At 24.0% G+C, this 25,744-nt stretch overlaps 1 protein-coding gene across 2 annotated transcripts in view; it reads right to left on the reverse strand.

Moving 5' to 3' along the window:
* Nucleotides 1-25,744, reverse strand: part of LOC112694229 (neuronal growth regulator 1-like) — a 327,174-nt gene that overhangs the window by 192,193 nt on the left and 109,237 nt on the right. For both annotated transcript variants that reach the window (XM_025569639.1, XM_025569638.1), the window contains one exon: nucleotides 3,090-3,171. In XM_025569639.1, coding sequence (XP_025425424.1) covers nucleotides 3,090-3,168 — 79 coding nt within the window. In that variant the 5' untranslated portion in view covers nucleotides 3,169-3,171. The remainder of the gene's footprint in view (nucleotides 1-3,089; nucleotides 3,172-25,744) is intronic.

Genomic DNA, 25,744 nt, shown 5'->3' on the forward strand with positions numbered 1-25,744 from the left:
TTATTTTAATATTTTAGTCAGTTATATTAATAAATTAATATCGACGGTTAAACGAATAAAAATTAACACCATGAAAAAAAAATATGTTATAAAAATCAATTAATTTTAAATTCAAATATCCGTCATTTCAAGATAAAAGTATTCACAATTTTTAGAAACATGTAGCAAAAACTCAAATTTGATTTTTGTGAACAAAAATATACAGCATAAGAGGATCAAACGCGTTGTTTATAACAGAAACCATATTCCTAAGTACATATCCACAAATTATATTCACTAACTATATACTGCAGTCAGTTATTTAAAATTCTCAACAAATTAGAACCCGAAATAAGTTACCACATCAAATTATGCTAATTAATAGCGATTGCATGTGAAAAATAATAGTATAATGATAATTGAATATGTTTATTAATATAATTAACAACACGAAAAAATAATTTAAAAGTTATTTTGATAATTCGATAAGATATCACATATTCAAAAACAATAATTTTTGTTTTGTATTATTATATTATTATTTATATTATAGTTAATTATTAAAAAAAATAATAACTATTCTAAACTATAGACTTATTATGGATCCAGATAAAACCTTTTTTAAATTAATTTATACACATGCACACCCAATTATACTTTGTTTTTTATATAATTTAGGTTTTTATATTACTTAATAATAATATTAATTTTCAAAAAAAAAAATATATATATATATTTTTATTAAATACTCAAACATATGTTTTTAATACTATACTGTCCAAGTTAAATAAAGTTAAATATAATGTTATAAGTATAATTTTGTTAAAAACCGGTATGCCATAAATGAGATATTGATCAGAGAAATCTTTCTAGTTGATATCGTGTACATTCGGTTTAGGGAAAAAAATTATATTATGGTAAAATCAAAACTATAATCGTTTCACTAATATGTAATAAAGTAATTGCAAAGTGTCAATTATATTAAAATTAAAAAGTTATGTAGCAATAATTCATAATAATAATTCACGAATAAAAAATGTATAACGGCGCATTATATAGACAATTTTGATACTTCTCTGAATATTTACAACATTTCATTTTTACATCGAAAATATTTATAAATTATTAATATATATAAATACACATATTTAATTGAATAAGTAGTATTAACTAAATCTATGTGTAATTTATGAATTCATTAAAACGAAGAAATTAATTGTGATACATTTATGACGAGAAAAAGGATATAACAGGATTACAGTAGTATAATTAATCATTTTTTGAAATTATTAAAATATAAGTTGTAATGTAATATTTAAGTAATTTTTAATAAAACGAAGTTTTAAACTTTGGTGGTTATTTACATAATTTATTTTATCTGGGTTTAATCTTAGTTCACAAATTGTAATTATTTAATCATTAAAATGCATAAGAGTAAAAAATCTAACAAATATTGAGTAAAAAGAAGAATGTATTAGTTTTACTATGATATGTGTGTTTTTTTTCTTTGTAATAAGATTTTAACGAAAATTACTCTAACCATCATCAAATTATCATCAAATAACATAAAATGGGTTTTAAATTGTACTCTAAAGGAGTAATTTTAGGAATTTATCAACAATTTTCTTAAAAATTACAAAAAAACTTATGAAAAGTTTAAAAAAAAGCCATAGAGATTTTAATTTGAACTAATATTATTGTTCACTATATATGATATTATTTTCAAAATATTTTTTGAGCTATTTATAGAAAATTAATATTGCCATATATTTCTGAAATTTTTTCTAAAAATGTCCAAAAAATAATTTAGTTTTGAGTAAAAAATTTGAAAATATTATACATAATTACTCATACAGATCTCTGGTCAATTCAAAAACTAAGCTTTAATAAATAAGGAAGCAATACGAGTGTTGGAATATTAAATGTCGAAAAAACGATAAAATAACAAAAATTCGTTATATTTTTGAAATCAAAAGTTCTTAAAATATAAAATGTTTATACTTAAGACTTTAAAATTAGATACAAGTTTTTCATAAGATTTTCTTAGTACCCAGAAAAAGAAAATTTATACCGAAGACACGCTACATTTTATAAGCATCACAAAATTAAATTTTGATGAAATCAGATATTTCAACGAGTTTCTATGAAATTATATTATTTATTTAGTTCAAAGACATTTCATAGTTTCTAAATATTTTAATGAAATTTATGGTGTTTAAATATGGCACTTGATATTTTGGAATTTCTTAAATTTTACATGCTCTTATTTTTATTTGTTGCAAAAGTTAAGATATTTGAAGTTCAACATTCTATTTTAAGGACTATAGTGTTCCTATTATATATTTTTTATAAATATTAACTGCTCTATCCAAATTAATTCACTATAAATCGTTTCATCGAATGACCACTCAGAAATAAAACAATATAATTCTAACAATATCACACCAAAAACTGTATACGCCATAAATAATTAAAATATTTTTAAGACATGTGATGAACATAAGTACGTAAGTAGATTATATATCAAATTTAATTAACAAAATAAAATAAGAAGTATATTTTACAAACGATGGCAAATTCATAAATACGTTTAAATATTTTACAAAAATATAGTTGAAATCTTGTAAAATAGTTATTCAATGAGTATTGTCAATTTTATAAGATAATTGCATTGTATAATTTTCACTATGTGATGAAGAAATAACTGATATGTTAATAACCTTAATAAACAGTTTTAATTTATTATTAGTTATGAGTTTTCGTACGATACATAATAAATACTGTTATATCTTGAAATTTAGGTACAAGAATAGTCATGAAAAAATAAACCCAAGTATATTTAATTTTGATTAAACATTTTTGGAATATAGTCCAAATGACGACTGATAAAAATGTAAATATGTACATAGAATTTAATATGATATTATAAAAGTTATATTTTAAATGCTTCACTACAAAAAAATTAAAAAATAAATATGGATAATTGAATAAGCTTTTAAATGAAAATTCGACTATTTTTTAATTTTTTTTAAAAAAACTACAATTATTATTCTTTTGTTATAAAATGAGTTTAACATTAAAATAGTTAAATTCAATATTAAAATACTTACCTAAAAACATTTTTATCGATGTAATAGTGAACATCAAGTAATGGATTCCAAAGTTATGCCAATAGTACCAGGTTGCCATTGTCTGAAAAAATAAAATAATGTTATTACTGTTAGTGTCTTATTTTTTCATATTAATAATCTCCAAACACTAAGTATAGTAGTACATTTTAAACATCTCAATAAATCGTACTTATATTTTCGGCTGTAGTTTAATTTCTTTAATGCCTCGTCTTATGAAATGAAATATTATATCCTAACATCTGACCACTGAACCGCAGTAAATACCACGAACAGTAAGGTTCTTAAGTAATGGAAAAGTTTAATCACTTCATATCATTAACCTCGTGATAATGAATCAACTTAAAGAACACAGTACGACAAGGGAAAATGTAGTCACTGCATTTTAGAAAAGACTAGCCAGTGGCGTGCCGAATATAGGTCCAAATAAAGCCCAGGCATCAAGTTAAAAAGGAGTAGGTGGTTGTTGGATAATAATTTGTAAATCACATAATTATCGTATATATTTAGGCAGAGAAATATTGATATATGAATTCTGAATAATATGAATTTAAATATGGGTGGATGGGTGGTAATCTAGACTTTGTAATTGTCATCAAAAAATTTTTATCTCGGCACGCCACTGAGACTAGCTATATAGGATAAACCTTTTACTCATTTGAATTTTTATCAATTGTCTAACCAAAAATAAGTGTTCAAATATATGTAGGATGGTACTATTGTTCATTGTACAAGAAGCAACCAAACATGCAATTTTATTCTACATCGATTTTTTAAATAAAGTATTAATCATTACATTTTATCATAATTCTTCGCTTAAAGAAATATATATGAAAATCTATCGTTAATATCAAAATCATAGATATAGTAAATCATTAAAGTTAGATATTACAAATATTATTATAAAAGTTTTGATGACATTAAAATGAATTCATATTAAATAGAAATTATATATTTGTTTATTTTTATGAAAATTTTTATTTTAGGTGTTAGTAATTTCTTTAGCGTAAAATATGGAAATAAATTTGAATGGTCATATTCTACAGTTAATTTTAGTATACAACTTTCAGTTTAACGATGTATTGTTATTTGCAACAATGGATAATAATAATGAAAACTCTAAAATTTAATATTCATATATATTTGAATAGTATTGAATTTTAAATTATGACCTCATTCTAATTCTACGCAATTGTATAAAATAACAATTTTAAACACAAAGAAGACCATTAATAGCATATAAATTATTTACATATTTGAAATTGATACCATATGCAAGATAGCAATGGACTGGTGTTAGTTCATAACATCATAGCAATATATTAACATATAAACATTGAGTAACTTAGATTCATCGATTACAAAATATTGTCAAAGTAGTTGAGATTCAAAGATTAATATACGAAGTATGATTAATAATAAAACGATGAAAATCATAAATAATATAAATTACAAATAAAAAATAATAATCAGAGAAGTCTTTGATTTCATGATAAGAAAAATAATATAAAAAAAATAACTCACTCAAGATCTATAGCTATACACTCGTATAAACCTATAATGTAAAAAATGAGTTCTCATATACTGCAATAAATTGTGTACGAGTATTATTAAATTAATAATAACAAGAACCACAACAAAAATTATAAATACAACTATATATGAATACATAAATATAATAATTATATTAAACTATATCATATTTTACTATAAAAATATATATATGTATGCTCTTATATAAGTGTAATGGTGATACAAATTGAAAACTGTATCTAGGCATGGCCTATTTTCAACAATTTATTCATATTTATATGATTGTAGTGGCAAATTTAGTTTAGGTGTGTGATAAGTGATGAAAACTGAGTTGTAGAGTATGTTTATAAAGATATATAATCCTCAATTATTTTTATTTTAACTGGTGCATATGAGATGTGAATATCGACACACTGGGTGCAAATAACTAACCATAATTGCATTTTATTTTTAGCAGTGATGGAGATGAAAAGTTAGTCTCGCAGAATTAATAATTTATACACGTTTTTCTATCGTATTACAATCATTGATCGATATTATAATTAATAAGTAGACCATAAAACTAATTTTATTCGCATAAAATTTAAACATTCGAAATTAACACAATACAAAATTAATCGTTGATAGAAATATTTATAACACAACCAGTGTATTTACAAATTATATAATAGGCCATACAAATATACAAATATAAAACAAAAATCAACTATCATGAAACAAGTAATTGATAAATTCATATAATATATGTTAAAATTATAATTTATAACACTGTTATAGAATGTCCTAGACAACTTTATAGTAATATTTCATTATCAATAAACAAATATGCAATATACTGTAGAATTAAGAAAAGCCACGATACAAGATTTCATGGAGCCATGACCCGCCTAACATCAATATTACGTTCATTATATTTATTTTAAAACTATTATATGCATGAATGTATCACATCATAACTTGCGTTTTTAATTTTTTGTAATATTAACAAATTACATCTTAGGACAGCAGGTTGATTATTAAATCTCCGACAGGTTTTATGCAGTTCTGAATTCATTTCATAATTGCATAGGTATGTTTGAATGATTTAGGTATATGATATTTTAAGGATTAATAAAAATAATTCTATATGCTTTGTTTTATTTGATTAAATAGTCTTTTACATTTTAGAGTTAAATGTGTTACTTAGTCGTTTTTTTTCCAGATAACATGCATTAAATAAAAAAAGAAACAAACAGAAGGAATCTAGTTTTGTTGTATTTCAAAAGAAAACAGACACTCAATTATCTTTTCCAGCAATTATTTTTTGGAAAAAAGAGACTTCTAAGCAGTTATTATTGGAAATAGTTACCATTGAGGCACCGAAAAAATAATCAACCAGAAAAAACAAGTATTTGTAATTTTATTAGAACTACAGCTTTAGAATAAAAATTGAAATGCTAAGTATAAAGGGGTATAATATTATTTGAATCCCTGCCTCAGGTGATATACAAACATGACTCAAATATATTCTCAAATGTGCATGTCTTTTTGTTTTTTTTTTTTTTTTTTTTTTTTTTTTTTGCAAACACGCTACCTACTCTTAATGTAAATTTAGCTACAGAGAAGCAATCATTCTCTACTTTCAGGTGCTTAAATATGATTTCTTGCAAACATGGGACAGAATTTACATGTACATGTTTACATTACCTGGTGTCACTTTGTTAAATATTCATAATTAAATAGATATTAATATCGACGACATAATTTCTAGATTTAAAAAACAGAAAACAAGATTGAATCATGCCATTAATTTTATTGTATAATAATTAATTATATTATAAGTAATTTTTGTTCATAGTTAACTTTCATAATTTTTAATTATGTATTATATGTTTATTCTCTCAAAAAAATACCCTCCCCAAATTTTACTTCTAGATATGTGCCTCAGAGCTGACACTATTAATTAATTTAACACTATTTATACATTTATTTAGAACTACGAGCTAGATTTATCATTTGTAAGGATTTATACAGTTATAAAATAATATAATATAATCTATTTAGATCCAATTTAGTTCCAATGAAAAAATATTTATTATACCTACTGTTGTTCTAAAAAAGTTCAATGTGAAAATTATTGTAAATTATTGCAGTGACTTTTAATATTGTGTTCATAGAATTTAAGGATAAATAATAATTAAACGTGAACGTGTTATGAGTAAAAATAATTTATTTTCACAATGAATTCCAAAAGATATCATATACATTAGTGCTCTGCATGGTCTGGTCTAGTATGGTCCTAACATACAATAATTATTCAATCGTCGGTTTGACTCAGTTCAATAATTTTTAGGTGTTTTTCGGTCAAGTTCTCAGATCAAATGCATTATTTTCACTCCGGTTCCGATCATGGTACTTATAATCTAAATACAAATATTGTTATATAAATAAATAAAATGAAAAAACCTACAACTTTAGATACATATTTATTTATAAAGTCGGGTAGTCCGGTTCAGTATAATACTAAACGCATCTTATAGTACGGTCTAGTCTAATACAGACTGAACCTTACGGACCGTTCCATAAACGGTCCCAAATGTTTTAAGATCGAACCAACAGTCTGGTCTACAGTCTACTTTATTAAATGTTATTTATTTACTAGTCAAGTCCAATCTAAAAATAATATGAAGCCGTCGGTTCGATTCAATTTTTGTTAACGTTTAAGCATCGTCAGGTCCGACTTCGGTCCCTTGGTAAAATTTGAAGTCCGGTCTGGTCTTTAAAATAACAGACTGTGCAAAGCACTAATACACATACTTGAAATTAACGCATCAAATTTACCGTACATTCTAACCTTCTGATAGTGTTTCATTATAAGTTGCATTATTTGTATAATATCGTATACTATCTAATTATCAATTAGTGTTTGACTATGGGTTGTATTATGATGATCGAAAATCATATTTCTTGTTTTACAATTTGAAATTTCAAAACAAGAGTTATTATTCGAATGGCCAATGGCAAGAACAAATCACTTTAACTTTCCAAAAACTACTATCATTTAAACATGAATTTATTATTATTATTTTTAACGAGTTAAATAAAGAGAGGTTTGGTTAGAATAGGTAAATATGTTCAACGAAATATGATAGAAATACTTATATATTTCAATAGTTATATATAAATTATTTTTCATTTATTTATAGGCATTTGACTAAAAGTTTTATTTTATTTTTATAAAATTATTTTTCAATTAAATGAAAAATATAATGCAGTATTGGCTAATGAGGTAATATTAAGTTCCCGCTACTTAAGTTTATCCCCGATTCATTATCAGAAGAAAAAGACATCGATAATCAACTTGGTAATTATATATTAAAGTAGTTTTTTCCAATAATGACATTTTATTCTAATTTTAAACAAGTATATTTATAGCTACGATACTTATTTTATCTATTTTTATACCATAACGTTGTATGCTTCCTAAAATTAGTATTTTCTAACTATTTCTAAATAATAAAAATTTTATTTCTAAAAAAAAAAACCTGGTACAATTTAGTATTTTATAGTAAAATATAATTTATATCTTTATATTCATTATCTTTACCCAAAAATATAATTCGATATTTTATATAAACAATTTTACATTGCTATATCCATTAAAAATAATTATGAGTATTTTAAAAACCAATACTCTTTACTGTATAATTTATTCAGACCTTTCAGTTCAAAGTTTTGGTATTTAATTCAAGTTTCAAAAATTAGAAAAAACAATTTTCTGAGGTGGCTCAATATAAGTTTTTGGGTTCTTTGAAACACACTAGATAATCTTATTTATAATATAATAACAAATCAAGAAATAATATGAATTAAAAACAAGTAATTAATGATTTTTTTTTCACAAATACATAAATATAGCTCATTATGACTAGGTATTTGAGAAAAAAAAATTGTTATACGTTAGAAAAATATTGAAAACGATCAACGAGAATATGAACTACCTATAAAATTATTAATATAATATCCATAATATGCAATATGTATATTTTAGTATATAATATGAACTATACAATAAAATAGATAATTAATTAAATAATAATTAAAATTTGACCATATTATCATACATTAATCATTTCGAATAGTCCTTTAAATTTCTGGCGATTTCCAGGTCGATTGGTATTTGAACAGTTTGTTTCTTGACAAACATTTTCATTTATATTGACATTGAATTTAAAAAAAAAACATTCTTATCACTGAATTGCAATTTAATTTACCCATCATAATGATGGTTAGAAAAATTAAAAATACAGTTATATCCGGTATAATTAAGTGATTATGACATTAGGTTAATTATATGTTAATTGTCAAACGAATAACAATATATAAATACAAACACAATGACTAAACAATAAATTATATTGCACAATTAGTGTCATTGGTAGTGGTATTTTTAGTCAGAGATTAAGAACTATAAATAAGAAAATAAATTACAGACAATATTATAAATTTAATCTTTATAAACTATAAATATACCTAAATTCCGTTTCAAAAAGAGTGGAGTGGGGACCAGCTTTATATTTCTATATAAATTACCGAAATGTTATATATATAATTAACACGTTGTGTATTATTTAATGATATCCTGTATTTTTCGATTTATGTTTTGTTTGGTTTTATAGAATTTTATTTTTTTCCGTTTATCGTTTTCCGATTGATCACATTTAAAAATTTCAATCGTTATTTGTCATAAATAACACTTGCAATCTCTGGATATGATACACATTATTGTCTCGTATTTTCATTACACCACGTGGTTTCTTTAATTTTTCCAAATTTTTCTACACAAACATTCATATGGCGCAAAATGATTTAAGTTACTTCAAACTTAGTAAATTTTATTTTTTTTTTAAATACAAATATTGTTACATTTTTAAATGTCAATTACCATTATATTTAAATATATAGAAAAAAAAAATTAACAAAATGTATATATACTTTATTTGACACTCAGATTTTCTATTCATAACACGACAATAACACTAACTTGGCTATTCTATCACAATGTTGTATCATAGCAATTATTAAGAATTTTTCGAAGTATGTAATCTCATTCTAGAAATTATATGAGTTGTGGTTTAAACAGATTATTATAATGAAAGTGACCGTGATGTTTGCAATATTTCAAGTATGCAGGTATACAGTATCAAATGTATCATTTTAAGTTGGTATGTATCCATTCTGATACTAATATAGGAGAGGTCAGAAACAGACAACGGTGGGGAAGATGTGGTTAATAGGATGTAAAATACCGGAAAACGGTATCCTGTTAAGGTTTATTTATTTTCATTGACAGAGGTTGTATTTATGGGCTGACAACAAGAGCGATTCACAACATAAACGGGACTCGTTAAAGCGGTTTCTTGACGTCGAATTACTACTAAGCTATTGTTGTATCTGCAAAAACAAATTGCATCGTTTTGATTACAAACTATTTGAACATGTGGCTCAATCCTTAGTCGTAGATCATACGGTAGATTTGATTTTGCCAGCACTATTTCAGACATTTTGTTCAGTTCTTCTCGATCATTTAAGACAATCTTGGTGATGGCATTGAAGAATTCGCGACTCTTGAGGTCTTAATGGTTAACTATTTCCAAAACCATCAACATTTCCTACGTGAATTTTAAACAACACATTTAAAAGCAAGTGTTAAATTAAGTTTAAATACATTATTCTTGATCAAATATTTTTTTTTTTTTTCAAATAATAGTATCAATCATACTTCAAACAAAATATAAATTATTACAGGTAGAAATTAAATGAAATTTAAACCTAAAGTTACTCAATTCTTCATAAGTTTTGCAATTTTTATTTTATACATGATACACCTATTCGCATTATAAAATCGATATGTAAAATGTTGTATAATAAAATGATCAAGAAATATGAATTTTAAATAGTTCATCGTACCAGTTTTATTACATAGAGTAGAAATATATCATAATTATAATGATCTGTATTAAAGTTAATGCCTCAAATGAAATTTTTTATCGAAAAGTTATTTAATTGCACTTTTATTTTTCAATTAACTAACCTATACTAATATTATTATTTGTTTGAAATTTTATTTCATTATTAAAATTATTTAAAATTTTTTTGCATCATTCAGTTTAATTGTTACTAAATAAGTCTTACTACGTATATGAAATAATCTTCACAACAAATTGTGCAGTCAACATTGTTATTTTTAAACACATATCATTATACGAGTATTATGTTTATGTTCTTGTTCTATAGGTTATATGTTTTAATGATAAAATATAATTAAACTATTGTATTTCTTTCAAAAAAAGTATAATGTGTTCTATACATAGTATGAATGAGTAATATTGATGTTAACATAAGATTATTACATTGAACAAAATCATTAACTTTCAAATCCATAAAATGTATCAATGTTAAAATTTTCTTGGCGGTTTACCAAGTAATTCTATATTTGTATCAATCGTAAGATATTAGGAAAATTTATTTCTTATATTTTAGTGTAAATGGAAATTTTTATTTCTAAAAACTTCAATTGTGATAATATTTCCAATTCAATGAACCATTGCTATTATATTAATTGAAATTGAACAGGTGTTAGATGGATATTATTGATTTTACTTATATAACTATAAACTAGTAATTATTTTATTTTACAAGATTATGGATCACAAAAATGTATTTTGACGTTTTTGATATTATACACTTCAATAATTTGAGTAATTCGTAGTATTAAATGTCTCAGTTATTACATTACATACAAGATTTAAGAAAAAGGTTCAATTATAAGCTTAATATATATCCATAATAATAAAATAAAATTATGTTTTGTAGTCTTTTAGTATTATTTTTTTTCTTTTATGCAATACAAAATACGTATAATGTATAATTATATTATAATATATGTATATAACAACGTTAATCTTATCCTATAAGATTAATAGTTAGAATTTTAAAACATAAATATAATGATTGAATTAACTTAATAAATTATATAATGCATCGAAATAATATATTAAAAGAAAAAAATGATGTATACATTTAATATTTTAAAACTATTAAGTATAATATAGTGTAATTATCTTAAATAAGAAAAATATTTATTGCGATTTTTTTTTTTATATTTGTGATTTACAATCAAAAATTACAATACACAATTTATTAGAACATGTGATAAAAGTATAATCATATGAATCTTAAGTTAATTGGCTATATAATTAAATTTCGTATTAAAATATATAGAATGCGGAATAGGCAGTGATGAAATGAGTCTCTCTATATGACAGATGTTCTCAACTTTGGGAGCACGCCTTCCTAGGGAGGCGTGTTAAAATTTCAGGGAGGCATCAAACATTTTTTAAAAGCAACAAAACATGAAAATAATATTTATGATTAATTTTATATTTAATGATATTAAGTTAAAATTAATTGAAACTATGTAGTGTCCACCCTCTCAATTTGTATCTATTTAGTAATAATACATTTAAAATTTAATATTTAAGAAAATTAATATAATATAATATAATATAACATAATATACAATCGATATAATAATGTAGGGGGAATGACATCATAAAATAGTATGAAAGGGTTAGGTTATTGGGGCATATGCATCAATAAGTTGAGAACTCTTGCTCTTTTTCAGTCTCAGATTTTTTTTTTTTTAGGTTATGTACCAAGTCTATTTCAAATTAGTAGAATAACAAGGCCTCCTCACACAATTTATGCAAGTATATATATATATAAATGCAAAATATTATTTTTTTTTAACATTGTTAAACTATTTTTCTTGTTTCTAAATTATGAACAGAATAATTAATTTTTAACCATAATTATATGCTTATGTTTTCAACTACTGCTGATCGCTTCCAAAAGCGTACGAATTATATTAAGCCTATGTCACTACCACTCAACCACATTACTAATATTCGACAGCGATAACATGCCAAGGCAACCTTCATAAAATTTATCACGCTATAACACGATATAACACGCTGGACAAAAGGTTTACGTAGCGTCTCTCACCTCCCCCCTCCCCCCTAATATACCAACCAAATACTACTATACGAAGCAGCTCCTTCCATTGTAATGCGCCATCATCCTAAATATGGTTGTAGAAAACGAAAAAAAAGATCACTCTTAATTTACAAACAAATTATACACCACTACGCTTGCTCGATAAGAGGAAAATGTGCATATTCCCACAAAAAAAATTTGTAAAAATCAGATGTAAGATATCCTATACTAAAAATAAAGCTTAAACAGAAATGTCTAAACATTCTAAACATCTAAAAAAATCTAAAAGATCCAATTCAATAATAAATCTACGCACACGCCCGCCAAAACGTCGATTTCATCGTGAACTTCACATTTTTAGACATTAACATTTTTAAATGTTGTTACTACAATAAGCATCATTGTATGATGTTTAAAATATTAAATTTAGTTGTAATGAACATAAAAATGATAACTCACGACAAGACGCCTAACGGCATAACTTATTCAATAATGTGCTCGATTACAAAATTACAACCGGCAGAGCGCGCGTATCGACCAACATGTAATCGGCATATAGAAGACGGATAAAGCGTATACATCGTTGTGGTACACTTCTATATGGGCTCGATCAGACCATATACTTATACAGAAGTGTCCAAAAAGATATATAGGTACCTTTTTACGAAGCACTGTACATTCTATTGGTATTTGACTAGCGGTTTTCACTGTCTTTGGTTATCCCTTGGTTTCTATTGAGATGGCTCGGTAGGGACAAACTAATACAGTGAAATCGTTCGGCCGACTAAGGTTAATCACAGTGTTTAGTAGTTATTAAATGTGTACGACATTTGTATTGACGTCACTAATACATTTATAATATAATGACAAAGTTACGAGTATTACGATTACCGTATTGACCTCTAACACCCACGACTAAAAACTGAATTTAAACCTATATATTAAACCTTAAATCGTAGTTGTGATTATATATATTTAGTTGTATAATAAATTTAATATTTTTTTATACATTTTAAAATATAAATATATAATCAGTGTTAAAAATAATTTATAATTAATAAATATAACGTTGTGAAATAAATTGTATTAATATTTAATCTGTCTTAAATATTCATTACATACTGGTTATTAAATATCGTTTAAAGAATAAATTAAATTATTTAAAAGATATAATTGTATTTTATTGATACTCTGGCGTCAATATTTTTATTATGTTATAAAACCATTTATCAAATGATGGTATTTATGACAATTTCTGGACACTAATATAAATTAACTTAATTAGTAATATTTAAATATTGTGTCTAATGATAAGAGTATTACCAAGCTAAATTAATAAAAAAAAATATTTCATTACATAGTCGTATTATAGGGTTGTAAGCTACAATTCTAATAAATACAAAGAATATTTAAATGGCAATTAAAATAAAATTTATTAAATTTGTGACATTTTTCTTAGATATTATAGAATCTGATAAGGGAATAAATAACTGTATTAGTTATTCAAATATATGTTAGGACCTACAAAAGCACAAGAAAAAAAGATAAAAATATAATACATAAAATAATGTAAAAGTGATTTTTTTTAATTTAAAAAAAATCGTTCAAGAATAAAATTAAATTAACTATTATATTATTGTTAATTATTAACAATAAGCTCATTAGTAATTAAAATACTGTAGGAAAATTGTTACAAGTTTCAACTAATAATTAGTAAATATGATTTTATATTCATAATGTTACTTAGGAATCACTATTGAAATTGTTCTACAATTGATAAACAATTTCATACTATCATATTATTTAAAAATGTACATTAAATTATTGTAGTATAAGATTCACATAACAGATATTATTATACAAATGCGATTCTTAATTTAGTTGAAATACTTATCGTGAATAAAATTGTTGACTTATACGTATTCGATTGAATATGGAACTACACATATATTTAGATTATTTTTAGAATTCATTTTGACTATGATTTAACATTTTTTTTTCATCCCAAAAATATAGTTGATTATTTAAAATCAAACAAACCAAAACAAATTTAACTTTTGTGAAGTGTCACGAAAAATATAACACATTGGAATCATTTAATCTTAAACCTTGATGCCTAAAAAAACGTCGACAACTCAAAAAAATAAATAAAAACGTACTCGTAAAGTTCCCTAGGATTTTCTTATTATCATAATGTTTTATTTTACTTTTTTGTCTTGGTTATACGAGTATATGAAGTAAAATATTGATAGCTCAATATTTTATGGTGTGTAAGTTTCATTTTTAATACAGTCAAGTTTTATTATCTTAGTCAATATTATTAACACATAAACATAAAATATGCTATTGATACCATAAGATGTAAATCAATTCAACGCTCATGCGAGTACGTTGTTATAAAACTCATATCTAATCATATCAAATATAAGTGAATAATGTTTTAAAGTTCAGTAATATAATGATTATAAAATATTAGGAGTATGAACTAACAATAAAATTATTTTATTTCGTCATAATACATTTTTAACAAATCAACAATGCGACATTATTTGAAGGATTTAAAAAATAAGAACATAGTGCAACTTGAATCTCTTTTAGTCTACATTCAAAATACTATGATTACGATGATTTACACTGTTATAAAATATGTCTTTTCCTAAATAAAGTCATAAAAAAAACAATAACTTATTTATGTAATTTATTTTCAGCAAATGTGATTTATAAATATTCAATTAGTATATTATACTCATGATTTGATGACAGAAAACGATTTAAAAATAAACATACATATTTGTATAAAAGTTTGTTAGTATTTTACCATCTCCAATTTTGAAAAAATAAATAATCAAGACCCGTGTTATAAACTTTTCGTCTAAAACCTAGAAGTTCTGTTTACATTACACTTAAAATATACAGTAAATGTAGCCCAATAAACCATATTCTTCGACAAGATTGGTTAAAAGTAATTTATTTTTATAGACTAATACATGCGATTAATAACTAAATAAATTATTAGCTATTCGTTTTAATAAAATATAACTAACATAGTAGATGTTCTTTAAAATTAAAACAACACGATTTTACAATAAATGTCTGTCAGCACTACTATTATCTTATAGTTTCAGTTGCACGTAAATTGCAATTTAACACCAGTCAGTTTGATACATAGTGTTACAGACGTACATAAATGTAAGCCCTTACTAAGACAATTACACTTGGGAACACCTATATATCGTTAAGCGTTCGCATTAGAGTGACATTTTATAAAATCATTATACATAAGAACTATTAGCACAGTTTCATTGACTAAGAAACTGTAGGATAAAATAAATACTCAATTACATATCATTCCTTTTTACACGATTTTCTATCGCAATCAGAGTACGAATACATATGGAAAAGTATTATATTTATTTATTTATTTATTTATTTATTTATTTATTTACAAATATATACGGACTGTGTCCTACTACATTGTTACATTGTGTGAAAATGTATACATATATTGGTTACATTGTTTGTTATTAAACATAAATTACTTAACTTCTATTATCTTACTTAAACATATACATAATAAAATAATTACAAATTAAAGATAAATTATTGATAATAAATATTAAACAAAATCAAATATATTAGTATTACCTGCGTTCATCAAAATACTATGGGGAAAATTTTAAATATAATTTTTATTTGAGAAAATTGGGTAAAATGGCAAAGGGTTTCTAGTATTAAGGCTATTTATTTTAAAATTAATTAATGACAGCAGCTCTGGAAAATCAATAACACCAGTTAATAATTTATGTAAAAGTTTTGATAGCAGAAGTAAACGATGATCAGTTAATGAAGTAAGATTAAGAAAGTTTAAAATAACATCGTAAGAACTATGGGGATGCCTAAAAATATTAAATTTAAGAGAAAACAATCGTAAACAATTATTTTGAACAGATTCTGGAATTTTACTTTGTTTAAGTGTATTATTTAACCAGACTAAAGAACAGTATTCTAAATTAGAACGGACTAAGAGCAATATTGTAATTTTAGAGGAATAGGTTCTAAAAAAGAGCCACAAGTACGCTTGATGAAACCTAAAATTCACATAGCTTTATTTTTTATCGTTTCTGAGTGAAGAGAGAAATTTAATTTAGTGTCGAAAATTATTCCCAGGTCTTTAAAATGAGAAACGAGTTCTATTTTGGAAACAGATATATAATATTGAAAGTTGATTGGATTTTTTATTAGGTAAAAGTGCAAAAACTTACATTTATTAGTATTTAAAGATAAATAGTTTAAATTACACCACTTTATTAGGTTTTCGATATCAAATTGTAAATTAATTGCGTCTTGTTCCATTTTGATAATCTTTATTAATTTAGCGTTGTCAGCAAAGAAAAGAATTTCAGAGTTTTTGATAGCGCTAGGAAGGTCGTTTACAAATATATAAAAAAGTAAAGTGGACAGGTGATCTTTTTGGGGAACACCAGAAAAGACGTGGAATTGGGCAGATTGGAAATTAAGATGTTAAACAATTTTTTTACGGTTAGAAAGAAATAATTAGAACCAAAGAAGTAAAGAGCCAGAGAAACCGAAGGCTTGTAATTTCTTTACTAGGATTTAATGATTTACTCGATCAAATTCCTAGGAAAAATCAGTGTAAATAATGTCTGTTTGTGCGTTTGATTCGAAAGACTAAATGATTATATTGTTAGTGATTGATAGATTAAGACAGGTCAACCAATTAAGAATAAAGCTATATTGTTTATTTGTAAGGAAAGAGGAGCAAAGTTTTGATAATTTTGATGAAATTAATTAAGAAAAGAGCTTAGGAATGATAGAAATCTTAGATATAGGGTGGTAGTTAGGAATTAAAGAAGGGCCGCCGTTTTTAAGAATAAGATAAATAAATTAAGTTTTCCAAATTGTTGGAAAACACCTTTATTGAGAGACATATCGAAAACATTTATTAGAATTTGTGTAAGGATAAATCTACAGTTATATAAAAAGGAAACGGATATTTCATCGGGACCAGTATTGGAATTGGGGTTAATGGAAGAGATCATATTAAAAACATCACGTTCAGTTAGGATAAGATGATTTAGATTTAATTTAGAATTTAAGCGTTCAGTATTATTATTTATAGAAGCATAATTAGGTTGTTGAGAATTACAATAAGCGTTAGAAAAGTAGCTCGAGAAGAGATTAACAATATCGGTACCATTATCGGCGATATTTGCATCTAAAGTTAGCAGGCTAAGCAGTGTCTTATTATTTTTAAGATAATTAATATATTTTCAAAAATATTTTTGGTTTTGTTTAATTGAGGATTGAACTTTATTTAAATAATAATTTTAATTGTATTTAGAGAGTTTTTTACACTTAGCTCTAAGGTGGGAGAAATGTAAGTAATCAGAGATATTATCATATTTCTTATAAGCAACATGGGCAATTTTTTTATCTTTTATCAATAGCTTTAAAGTAGTAGAAAACCAAGTGGGAATATGATTCTTGTAGATTAATTTTCGAACGACAAAAATATTAATCGCGTCGTAAAGGATAGAGTAAAATATATCGACTAAGTCATTTACATTATCATAGATGTTAACATCAGCGAAAGACAGAGAGTTACCAATAAATTTTACAATTTTTTCATAATTACATTTGACGAAATCATAAATAAAATTGTGGACAGGTAAAATTTTGAACTGATTATAATTTAGTAAGATAATTAATGCTGGGTGGTGCTTATTGATTGATATTAGTGAGTCCGGCTCATTAGAGACATCAATGTGAACATTACATAAAACTAAATCTTAAATAACATTATTGTGGTTACGTATTAAGTTAAATTGATACAGATTTAATTGCGATAGCATACTAGTAAAATAAGAGTTAATTTGGGAATGGCAGTTGAATGGGAGATAATAAAGAGACCAATCTATTGAGGGCAGGTTAAAATCACTTAAAATAATAAAATAAGCTTCTGGATTGGCTAGATATAATTCATTAAGTGCCAAAAAATAATTTTCATAAGTATTTATAGGCAAAAAAAGTGGAATATACGAGTACATAAATAAAACAAAGTTTAAAAATATTAGGTCCTAAATAAAATTGAACTAAAACATGTTCAACACTTTTAAAATTGAAATATAGAATTTTACTTTTTAAATGAGATTTAACAGCGATGAGGACACCTCCACCTCGAATATGAATACTATTCAGAAGTGATCTGTTGCAACGGAAAATTGTATAATTATGAAAACTCAATTCGAAATTAGATATAGATGGTGATATCCAGGTTTCAGATAAAGCAATAATATCAAAAAAAGATGTATTTCACGGTGGTATAAGAATGTTAAGTTTTGACATGAGATTTCTAACATTTTGATAGTATAATTTTAAGCCAGCTGTTCTTATAAGTGTTTTTGATTGGTAGAAGAGACTATTGATGGGAAGCTTTTGTGATATATTATTGATAAGTTGGATTCACTATTTGAGCGCCGAGTGTTTAATTCTATACGTAGGTTTTGAAAGTATTCACGCTGTTTTGGAGTGTTGTCGCTTGTGATTCATACTTTATTGAAAGTTTGATTTGATTTTAAATGACGAGATGAACCCTGAACTTTGAAAACCTCTGAAGTAGTATTGAGTGTGGCTTTTAGAGGACGAGTTATTCCGTTCAACTTTTCAAGTCTGTGGACTGTAACTGGTTTTATATCAAGATTTAGACTTTGAAGAATAAGATTTACAGTTGACGTATCTGAATTATTAGTATTGTTTAGTGTTTTAGGTATAATGAATAAAATATTGTTTTTTGAACGTTCCTGGCGATCGACAAAATCGGAAAAAATGTCTTCATTAAGAGTAGAACGATTTATTTCAAGATTTTAACCCGTCTTGTTAGAGTATTTAAATTATTTCGAAGTAGATTATTTTCTTCTTTGATAGAGATAAGTTGTAAAGATAATTCGGATAATTTTTTTTCGAAAGAGTCCAGTTTTTCATTTTGTTTGTTAACGAGGTCGATAAGTTTAGATTGTCCAGAAGAGAGTGATTCAATTTTTGTTAGAATTAAATTAATATTAGTTGGGTCTGTAGAAGTAAGGGTTGGCGAGAGTGGTTGAGTGGTACCTAGTTTGTATAGAGCTCTTAGGTTTTCCTACACAGCTTTTACAAGACCAGATTTTTACCGTTTTTTAGTTGATCAACATCTTCTTGTTTAAGTAAAACGAATTTTTGATGAAATAAGGTATTACATGCAGAGCATGTAATACAATCGATTTGACCGCGTTTCGAAATAAGTGAACAAATAAAACACGAAGCCATTATAAATTATCGGAAATCGACTACAAACGATCAGAACGTGATAAAATAGCAAACACAACGAATATATGTGTATTCATAATGACTACTAGACGTATACTACATCGGAAATGTCACAGGGTGTTAACCAACCAAACATATGATAACAAGAAAATAATATAGAAACGCGCTTATCTTAAGGGATATGTATAATTATTAAAATTAAAAAACTAATACTAAACACAAACCAGACCTCGTACTATTGTTCAGCATATTATTCTCAAGCTAGAAAAGACCATTATATCACACAAGAGCAGTTTATATACAGCAGTCCCACACAGACAAAATTCAGATGAATTTTGGTCCGATCATTACACACACCTTCACGCCAATTATTATATTATTTATTTATAATGTTAAACACTCAATTGCTTATATTTTTAAATATCCCATAATATTTTACAATAAATATATATTATTTTGATTTAAGCCCTGATTATTTGTGAAATTCCTGATTTAAATTAAATCAAAATGAAAAACTATAATCTTATAATCTAAGTTAGTTTAAAAATTAACTAATATTTCATTTAAATTAAATAGTAATAAAATATATTCTAAAAATGTTGACCTATACATTTTTTATAAATTATTTTATCAATTTATTTCTAATCCGTAATATCTCATTGAATAAATATACTACAGCACAATTCAGATAAGGTTTTGAAAGATTTATGATAATTTTGTTTGAAAAAATTGTATTAATTTTTGAATAGTAATAAGTTTATGAGTAACATAAGTTAATATTTTTCTTGGTAATATTTTCAAAATATTTCTATAACAAATTTAAATTTCTTTCACATTTTAATGATGAACTTATTCGAGAATAATTTGATGTAAGACAAAAAAAAATAAATATATTAAGTTTGCTTAAATATAAATCTAATCTAGCAACCGACAAATTTCTTGTAGTTTATAAGATAATTTCAAAGAGTGCTTGGAATCAAATTTTTATAGTACTTAAACTATTGTTAATATTTTAAAGAAAAAACTTATTTGATATTTTACTCTTCGATGAATTGGAATACGTGGGATGGTTTAAAATCACCATATGAACGACTTTTGTATAAACAAAAAAAAAACTTTTGTCTATTAAAAACAATATTGTAAATGAAGTGTGACAAAATAGGATAAATATTTATTTTGTTTTAATTTTTAAAAATCAAAAAGTTTATAGATTTAAAACGTTAATTTATTGTAATATTCAGCTTGAATATTATAACATTAAATCATTGTTTTTCATAGATATAATAGTTAATACTGAATGGATTCTTAATTGTTAATATTTCTCATGAACAATTATAATGTTGATATGAAAAACATAGTTGGGTTGAATCAATATGAAGTTAAATGAAAAACAAACAGCATAATTAATATAACATTAAAATGATCCAAACAAATGTATGCACGGTATAATAAATTATACTCGTATTTCTTGTTGATGTGAGAATAAAAAAAACGTTACTCTTCAGTAAAAAATTATTTATAACTATCTACTATTTTTCTGTAAATTATAATTTAAATGTAACTGAAAATATTTAAAAACCTATACTGACTGGTTACTAAAATTTGAGATAATGTATTAGGTACATTATAAATATATTTGAATTATTTATTAAATTACCTAAAACTATAGTTCCAAACCATCTATAGATGACCTCTATTTTTTATTTTCTAAAATATTATTCATTTTATTGGAATATTATTAAAATATTACATATATTATGTACAAATTGAGTTAATAAAAGTATATTATTTTGTTAATATTTTTAAAAGGCAGAAATAATATTATTTACATATAAAATACTTAGAAGTTTGTATTTAAACATTATATTTTATAGACAAAAATAATAAAAATAAAAATAAGTTAACCCAATACTACGTTTAACTACAAAAGCAAAGTTGGATCAAATTAAAGTTAATGTTAAATTTTTGATATTAGACTTCATTCGGCGGATCAAAAATTTACTCAGTTCAAATGTAATAAAATATAGTATGGATCAGTATGAGGTTACGTCGGACTGTGCCAATTTTTGTTTTGTAGTATGATTTACATCTCACAAATATAGATATTTAATCTCTGTAGTTAAAATTAATTATAATTTAATTATTTATATCAATACTTTGAGGATCATTATAGAACACAAATTTAAAAAAAAATTTCAGAACATAATTATAATTTAATTATAAATTTAATCAATTTAAATTTTTCACTCAAACAATACACATAGATGAAACAGTGATTTGGAATGAAAAACTCTTATAAAGCATTTGAATTCAATATAGCAAATGAAGAAATTACTTTTTCCATATAATTAGGTGTGAATTTGTAATGTTTCTTTTTCATATTTCTACGTAGTTCATGCTATCACACATTTTTGTGGTGTTTCTACCAGTTAACTCCTGGTAACATAAAATTATTATTTTTGGATTTCTTATCCATTGAAATATATTTTGAGATATTATATAATGAAATATTTAGTATTTTATGATATAAAAACTAACTTAGAGTAATAATTATGCATATATCATGCAAAATAATTTAAGCCGTCTAATATTTGTTTCAATAATAATTTTTTTTATACATGAGATAATTATTATTTATTATTTATAATCATTATTCATACGGCAATTTTCCATTTTTTTTATTACCTTATTGGGAATTTACTGTTATACTACATTGTCAGACACTCTAAATATATATTAAAACATAATTTATTTCATAATAGCCTTTTAGGTGTGATCATTATTCGATTTATTCCAATAGTTTAGACATATTTCGACCAAATACATAATTTTTAGTGACTAAATAAAACCATGTAATTACTTTTAATTTTCATATTCCTCGGAATAGTTTTCAAAACATCATTAAAAGAATCGCGTAATAATAATTTATATACTAATATTTCAAAACTCTGAATAAATAAAATTCTATACACCTAACCAGTATAATAAACCCAGAATTCAAATGAATATTTTACTTCCACTCCTCTCCTTTACAAATATAAATATAAAACACAAAAAACTATACATGTTAAGTTATTGAATTTTAGTCAACCGAAAATATTTTTGACTTTTTTGACTCTCTAAAAACAAAAAATAATGTTTTATAGAAATTATAATAAATTTTAATGAAATTAAAAGATACGATTTTATATTTGTATTTCTACAACTCAATACAAAATACACCGAATAAAAAGTATAGACTCTCTGTGTTTATAATATTATACTCGATTAGTCTTATAAATAATTTAATAATTTATTTCTATATCTTTTTCTAATTTTTTTTTATCCATTTTAAAATTAAAAAGGAAATTAGTAATTATTCAATATATTTATCCTGATTTATTACAAACAAACTTCTAAATAAATTTAAATACATTAAAATGTCACATACAAATTGTTTTTTAAATATTTAGATCAATACAGATATGTGAAACGTTTTTTAATGATTTTTTTATACTTCAATTATATTTTATATTATTTATTATGGAAATGTTGAATGAACAATATTAAAACAACTATAATAGTTGGTTAGTATCAGTGTTTTTTTTTTCTTGAGAGGATCTATTTCCTGTGGAATATTTGTTTCTTATTCTGATAATCCACTACTTTCTGGAATCTCATTCCCTGAAGTATCATAATTTTAAACAGCTTAATTAAGACATTAAAGATACGATTATTATTGTAACTGTATTTTCTTTTTAATTCGTTCAACTATCAAATATACAATTATTGTTACTTTAATGTCTTTACCTTCGAAACATCTATGATTTCCGGGCATACTTAGGTTATTAAAAATATAAAATCAATTTTTATGTATAATTGTCCATTGGAATAAACAATATCAAAGAACAAAATATATGTATTTTTTAAGAAAAATGCTGTTTTGTATACCAAATAAGTTATATAACAATAATTAATATAATAAATGTGATACTGGTGAGCATACTCCGTCCTGTTCGCACTCATTGTTAAGCGATCGTCCATTGTCAGACATACTGCAATAACTTAATATTCGTTGATAATTTTTTATTTGTTTATTATTTTATTGAATTATATCAACAATATATCAATGCATATGGACAAAACGTGACAAAATTCTTGTCAGTTTATTGAATTGTTTTATTATTCGGTGTAAAACTCTCTTTTGAAATTTACGATACTGTCATTTTTTATGTAATTCATATATTCCCGGATAAATCAAGTATCTGTGTAATAAAAATTTATAAAACTGAATAAAGTAAAAAATAAAATACATATTTTACATCTTATAATATAAGATAAATTATACGGCATATGTATATACGTATTGAATCAATACAATTTTTTTTAATATTTTGCTTTCACTAAAAAACGTGTAAGAATAATTTAATTGTATTTATTAAGAGATATTTTTTTTGAAGATTATCAATTGGAAAACAAATAATAACAAAGCTCACAACTAAATATGTACTACCCACACAGCAAATTTTCAATATCCATTGGTTATTAAACTTTGAATTAAGTATATAATTAAATTTTAAGTATAATTAGAATTTATACAATTTTAAATTTTCATTAACTTTTAAATATTTATTTTCGAATGTTAATAAATTCTTATTAAAATTCGGGTTCAATATGAAAAATCAATTATATAATCAATGTTGAACAAATTTTTTATTTTAAATATTATATTTTAATAATTTAATGAATTTTTCATTCGTTTTAATTGACAAATTCTATGTAATTAGCCAAAGGGCGATACTACACAAATCCACAGTTAAACCTTTTATCCTAATACACAAAATAATTGTCACCAACGCCAACCAATGGTCATAATTTCCTAACTTATATTAAACACTCACCATACCTCAAAAAACTGTTACCAAGCAAAATATATAAAAATATACCGATTTATATAAATATATAATTTTAGTTTTCGAATTTTTAAATTGTCGATCCAAAAAAATCAAATTTTTAGTTAAAAATAATAATTCAAAATATTGTATTTTAATGAAAAAAATTAGAGATAAAATAAAATGGTTCACATATATTTAATATGATCTTTGTACAAAGTTTTGACATTAGTATAAATAATATTGGGCTGGCGGTATTTGAAATTTTGATACCGGTTTTCGATATTTTTTTTGTTCCGGTATTTTCGGTATTAACGGTATTATCGGTATTAACAGTTATTACCGTATTTGTGGTTATTATCGTATAACTGATATTTGTGGTAGTTACTGTAGCATCGAAACATAGCTAACCTAAATTACATAAAAGTATGCTATTGATTTGATCATTATTTAATTTATTTCTATGATTTGTAATATTATTAATTTATTCTATACATATATATACTGTATACTTCAATTAAAATATTTAAAAATTTAAGATTTAACATGGTTACATAGTTAATATTTATCTAAAAAACGTGCATTTGTTTACTTTTACATAACACATATATTTATTGTAAAAGCAATTTCAATATTTTAACTTTTAAGATTTTAAAATGTTACAAAGTTATCTAAAAAAACTCAAATATATACCGTTACATAATATATTTTTGCTAATAAAATTTAATAATTTTTTCACTGATATTAAGATTTAAAAATGTGAGAGGTTTTTGATAGAAATATCAATTGCTCTGTATGATTTGGAGATAGTGATACACAGTTATTTGTACATATATTACCGCCTGTACTAAAAAGCTTATCACAAGGTATGCT

The sequence above is a fragment of the Sipha flava genome, unplaced genomic scaffold (genome assembly GCF_003268045.1).
Source record: "Sipha flava isolate LNK unplaced genomic scaffold, YSA_version1 125_pilon_pilon, whole genome shotgun sequence".
Classification (NCBI taxonomy): Eukaryota; Metazoa; Arthropoda; class Insecta; order Hemiptera; family Aphididae; genus Sipha; species Sipha flava.